Source organism: Cyprinus carpio, chromosome A18, assembly GCF_018340385.1.
Source record: "Cyprinus carpio isolate SPL01 chromosome A18, ASM1834038v1, whole genome shotgun sequence".
NCBI lineage: Eukaryota > Metazoa > Chordata > Actinopteri > Cypriniformes > Cyprinidae > Cyprinus > Cyprinus carpio.
In genome coordinates, this window is record NC_056589.1 from 6,303,126 (window position 1) to 6,308,876 (window position 5,751).

Genomic DNA, 5,751 nt, shown 5'->3' on the forward strand with positions numbered 1-5,751 from the left:
GCACCCCCCAAAACCCAGCAGCAGCAGCACAGAGGAACAACATCCTCACGAGACCACTGCTGATGCTGCTGAGGGAAACGGCCAGGAGTGTAGGGTGATGGAGAAAGTGAAGAAGAAAAAGAAGTGGTGGAGGTTGACTTCTTTCTTTGGAGCTGTGAAGAAACATCTGAAGGGCAGCTCGAACCCAGTTCAGGGTGAAGTAGAGCTGCAGCAAGAGCAAGAGCAGAGTGAGGGAGTGAAGCCTCAGAACGGATGTGAAGCCAGATGCAGTGATGGTAAATGAAACGATCACCTCATAAGAATATGTTGCACAGTTTACTAAAGCTCTGTACGTTTCATCAAAAAGTCATCATTTATACCTAGATATCCAATTCTAGTAAATTAATCTAGAGGATAGATTATAATAGCTGTCTTATTTAGTCTTCAATAGCCTTTTCCTAACTTTTTAATGTTTCCTCAATATAGATAAGTTAAATCAGGGGAATTTTAAATAAAAAAATCCACACAATTAGAAAATTAAGAAACTTGAAGACTGATTAGGGGCAAGATCCAGGATATGTTTAAAAATACTTTTGTCTTTTAACAGACGACAGCGTCAGCCACAACCAGGTGTGTGATCAGCTCTGTGAAGGTGGATTTGACGCTGAGGTGAGACATTTGGAGGATGACCCTGAAGTAAGTAAAAGAAGAATTAAAACTTGCCTAGCTAGCAAATAAATTTTGCCCTGTCTTATCTTCATCATTTGGTTATATCATTCTATTGTTAGCAAGGCCTCTCAGTGTATCTTTTTGTCCTGGTTGGATTTAAATTAAATCAAACTTTACAAAATGTAACATAGATTTCATGACAGGAATGATGAGGCCTCTACACGTGAGTTAACTTGTTCATTTTCTTGATCAGGTGTCTGTGATACATCTTAACAAGACCGATGAAGACGTGGAAGGTTTAAACATTGTAAGTAGGATGCACTTCTCCTCTGTTTAAAAAAAAAAGAAAAAAAAAAGCGTCTCTTATTGGATAATCACAGACTTTCAGTATCTAACTTGTCCAAGATTGGACTGTCTCCTCTTTGGAAAACAACTTTCATCTTACCATCGTAGAAACTGTCTCTCTTTTAGCTTGGATATCCACACCGTCTTCCAGAGCAGAAGGCCCTCAACATCCTGGCAAACAGAGGCCCGGATAGCCATGGATGCGATCTCAGCACCCCCCCAAAACCCAGCACCAACACAGAGGAACAACATCCTCACGAGACCACTGTTGATGCTGCTGAGGGAAACGGCCAGGAGAGTAAGGTGGAGGAGAAAGGGAAGAAGAAAAAGAAGTGGTGGAGGGTGGCCTCTTTCTTCAGAGCTCTTAAAAAACATTGTAAGAGCAGCTCTAACCCAGTTCAGGGTGAAGTAGAGCTGCAGCAAGAGCAGGTGCAGGAGCAACAGAGAGAGGAAGTGAAGCCCCAGAAAGAATGGAAAGCCAGATGCAGTGATGGTAAATGACATGACCATGACCAGTCATCATTCATACATAGACATCTGTTACTAGGACATTAATTCATTAATGAATTGACTAATTGATTATTAGGGGACCTGTCCTCTAGAATGATTTTAAAGGAATCTCATATATATATATATATAATATATATATATATATATATATATATATATATATATATATATATATATATATATATAAATCATTCTAGTTTTAAAGGATAGATTATGAAAGCTTTTAAGCATCTTGTGTGGTCTCTAATTGGTATAATTTGGTCTCATTTTTAAAGCTCAATGATGAATTGATAAAATGTGTTAAATCGGGAATTTTAAATTAAAAAATCCACATCAACACATATAAATCAACTTGAAAATAGATTAAGGTCATGATCAGTGTAACAAGGTGTCAGAGGCGTTCGGATCCAAGTGCAGAGCTTTATTCAAAGAATGGTCAGACAGGCAGAAATCAGGAATGACGTCAGGTATATCAGGGGCAACCAGAATCAAAAACAGAACCAAGCAGAGATCGGGGCAGGCAGCAGAGAATCAGAGTCGAAATACACAATCCAAGATCAGACACGGGGAAAAACAAACACAAGGGAAACCGCTCAGAAATGTTAGACAGGCTAAACAAGACTTCGCAGTGAGTGAGAGTGATTGTGCTGCTTTTATGTGTGTGTAAATGAGGTGCAGGTGTGGCAAGGTGATTGTGATGCAGTGACTCATTGGGAATGTAGTTCGGGTGTGGTGCAACAGTATGAGAGGTGCTAGTGTCCAAGTGAAATCTGGTGGTTGATGGGTGGAATGGTCCTGAGTGGAGTGCCCTCTACTGAAGTTCATGGGCACTCCAACTAATGATCGTGACAATCAGATCTTTCATCCAGGAAATGTTAAAACAAAAAGTTTTTATAATTTTATATGCACATAGTTTAGAGATGACAAATAACATGGACACATTCAATGTAGTCTCTGCTGATTAAAATATTATCACTGAACCTACATCTATAATTTAAGATTGTATATAAAATAAAATTGAATAATAACTATAACTGATGTTTAAAACTGCAGTTGTTTTATCTTTTAACAGACTTCATTTTTAGCCACTACCAGCTGGGGGATCTGCTAGGCAAAGGTGGATTCGGTGCTGTGTATGAGGCCAGACGTTTGGAGGATGAGCTTAAAGTAAGTGAAAACTTATCTAGCTAGCGAAGTGCTCTTGCCCCGTCTCATCTTTATACTTTTGTGATGTCATGCTATTGTTTGCAAGGCCTCTCAGTGTATCTTTTTGTCCTGGTTGGATTTAAATTCAATTAAACTTTACAAAACTCGTCTGTTTAGATTTAATGACAGGAATGATGTGGCCTCTTCACAAGTTAATTGTTGTTTGTTTTCTTGATCAGGTGGTGGTCAAATATGTCGATAAGACCAAAGACTACAGGGAAGGTTTATACATTGTAAGTAAGATGCACTCTCTAGTAGGGAAACTGGACTTAGTCCTTATTTGAAAAACAACATCTATCTTCCCATCATAATAACTGTCTTTCTTTTAGCCTGGGTATCGGCAGCTTCTTCCAATGGAGATCGCCCTCACAATCCTGGCAAATAAAGGCCCCAGAGTGCCAGAGATCATCCAGCTGCTGGACTGGAAGGACTACGATGACCATTTCGTCATAATCCTCGAATGTCCCTCTCCTTGCGAGACTTTGGAAGACTTTGTGGGGCGTCAGGGTGGAAGTCTCAACGAGAGCTTAGCACGGCAAGTCATGAGGCAGACGGCTCAGGCTGCGAACGTGTGCTGCCAGCGTGACATGTTCCACCGTGACATTAAACTGAGCAACCTTCTCATCAACAACGAGACACTTGAAGTCAAATTAATTGACTTTGGGTGTGGGGACATTCTGAGGACAACTGTCTACATGTCATACTGTGGTATGTACTGTATCTCAAAGCTGCAGTTTGGCACTGTAACTCTAGTGACGATTACATTATGACTTGGAGGCGTGAAGCACTCGATATATATACAGTAGAATTACGACACTTGTGAATCGAACTTGCACATCGAATTAAATCTTTTTCTTCCAGGCACAGCAAAATACTCCCCTCCTGAGTTTCACATAACAGGAAAGTACCATGGCAAGCCTGCGACGGTTTGGTCACTGGGGGTTCTGTTATTCAGAATAGTGGCCGGATATTTTCCAGGTTACTTAGATCTGCACATGCTCAAACTGCACCTATGGTCCAAAACTGGCCTGTCAAAAGGTAAGAGTTCTGTCATCATTTTAAACATACAAAACAAGGACAAGTGGCTTTATGAAAGATGGCCGTTAGAAATTACATTAAGTTTTCTTGATTTCTGATGCCTGAACTCGTACAGCTAATATATGATCAGTAAGTTAAAGCAGGTGTTAAGTTTAGGGTAATAATCAGATGTGCCTCTCGTCTTTCTGCACAGAATGCTGCAGATTGATCCACGCTCTCCTGCAAGAAAAGCCAAAGAAGCGAATTGAACTGGAGGAAATCCTTTCCCACAAGTGGTTTACGGTACTAAACCTATGATCACCTTAAAATAATTTGACATATTTTAAATTCAAAGTTTTCTTGCTTTGCTTTTATTATTAGATTTAATAAGTTGTATGTTATACCTTATAAACTTTCCTTTATAGTGTATTTACACATGTAATAATACTGTATTTATTTCTGTTTTGTTTCAGGTCACCACATAAGACCACATCAGAAGTTGGTGTCTCTTTAGCTCTCCACTATCAGTGCCCCCCAATGGTTCCTGCAATAGTAGCACCGGTATCAGAGGCCCAGTCTAGCATGTCTGTCCTGTGCAATCCAAAACAACCCAGAAAAGTTGTTTTAAATTAGAATATATTATGTATTAATTTTAGGGCTGGGCAAGTTAACACGTTATTGTAGTGTTAACGCTGACAATTGCACGTTAAAGGGATAGTTTACTTTGAAAATAAATTTTGGTATGTTTTAGCTTACCTCAAGGGCATCCAAGATGTAGGTGTCTTTGTTTCCGCAGTAGTTTCAATTTTGATATTTTTAGGTCAAACCGTTCTTGTCTGCCAGTCATTTAATGCAGGTCTATGGTCACCACCTCAAAGAACATGCACAGAGAAGTCCAAATTTAACAATTCCCCATCGTAAGTACACATTGATGGCCTAAGACACGAAACAAGCGGTTTGTATGAGAAAACGAACAGTATTTATATTGTTTTTACATCTTGTACACAATCACGTCCAAGTGATCTGAGGGCGCACGCGCTTCCTGGTGTGTGACGTGTGCGCACGTTCTGGCTTAGTCTGCGCAAGCGCCGGAAGTGATCTCTCATTTTATTTGAAACATTCCAAGAACGTTAAAATGTCCAGTTTGCTTAGCGTTGCTGGAACGTTATTTTATGGTTAGCATAATGTTCCTACAATGTTCTTTCCACTTACATTTTATTAAAAATAAGACATTGTATAAACATTCATTTGAACATTACAAAGTGTAGCTTAATAAAATGTTATTTTCAGGTTAGCACTGTTGCAACATTCGATTTCAACGTAATGTTTATTAAAACAACATTCCAGATACGAGCAAGCATATAATTACATGTGCATTTCAACAGGTATCTGAATTATTAGATAATCACTTTCAAAAATCTCATTAACACATTCAACAGACTGGTGAAAATTGCTTATGTAAAAAAAAATGACATCCCCCGTTGTCACGGTTCATGAATGCATTGTTTCCTGCTTGTCTCATGTTTATGTTGTTACGTGTGTGTGAGTGGGCGTGACTGGCCATCATTGTCTGATCAGTGGCCAGCGGTTCTCACTCACGGCGCCAGCTGCAGCTAATCCACTCACCTTTAAATACTCATCCATTTCTCATCTCTCTTGTCAGATCGTTGTTTGAGGTCCTCTGTGCTGCATGTTTGTCTCAATTCCTGTTTGGCGTTTCAGGCTCGTGTGTCATTGTTCCGTGTTTCTCAGTGGATTACGTCATCGTCTGGATCTACCACTGTCATTCACCAGCGCACCCTATTCACCATCTCGTCTGTCCAGTGCTGTCCAATCGAGGTCCCTGCGCCACCCACCGACCAACGGAGCTTTCCTTATTATATACTGTCACAATAAAGAGTTCACTTGCATTTGCTCCTGTCTTCCTTCATGACACCCGTAGTCAAATATTGTATCTAAATTCACAATAAACCACAGCTTAATGTTTTTTTTTGCTGTAATTTATTTTTAGTTTTGTGCTGGTAT

At 39.7% G+C, this 5,751-nt stretch overlaps 1 protein-coding gene across 1 annotated transcript; it reads left to right on the plus strand.

Annotated features, from left to right (window-relative positions):
• LOC109112369 (serine/threonine-protein kinase pim-1-like) lies at positions 1 to 4,235 on the plus strand. Its single transcript, XM_042774908.1, has 10 exons — positions 1 to 275; positions 587 to 675; positions 902 to 955; positions 1,120 to 1,486; positions 2,576 to 2,670; positions 2,889 to 2,942; positions 3,039 to 3,417; positions 3,571 to 3,747; positions 3,941 to 4,029; positions 4,200 to 4,235. Exons 1-10 carry the CDS (start codon positions 98 to 100, stop codon positions 4,209 to 4,211), a joined length of 1,494 nt encoding a protein of 497 aa, XP_042630842.1. The 5' UTR covers positions 1 to 97; the 3' UTR covers positions 4,212 to 4,235.
• The last annotated feature ends 1,516 nt before the right edge of the window (positions 4,236 to 5,751 follow it).

Excerpts from the sequence above, each read along its gene's own strand:
- LOC109112369 (XM_042774908.1), top strand. The coding sequence starts at position 98 with ATGGAGAAAGTGAAGAAGAAAAAGAAGTGGTGGAGGTTGACTTCTTTC. Across the intron at positions 2,943-3,038 it reads ACAGGGAAGGTTTATACATT|CCTGGGTATCGGCAGCTTCT; the intron begins GTAAGTAAGATG and ends TCTTTCTTTTAG. Across the intron at positions 3,748-3,940 it reads CAAAACTGGCCTGTCAAAAG|AATGCTGCAGATTGATCCAC; the intron begins GTAAGAGTTCTG and ends CTTTCTGCACAG.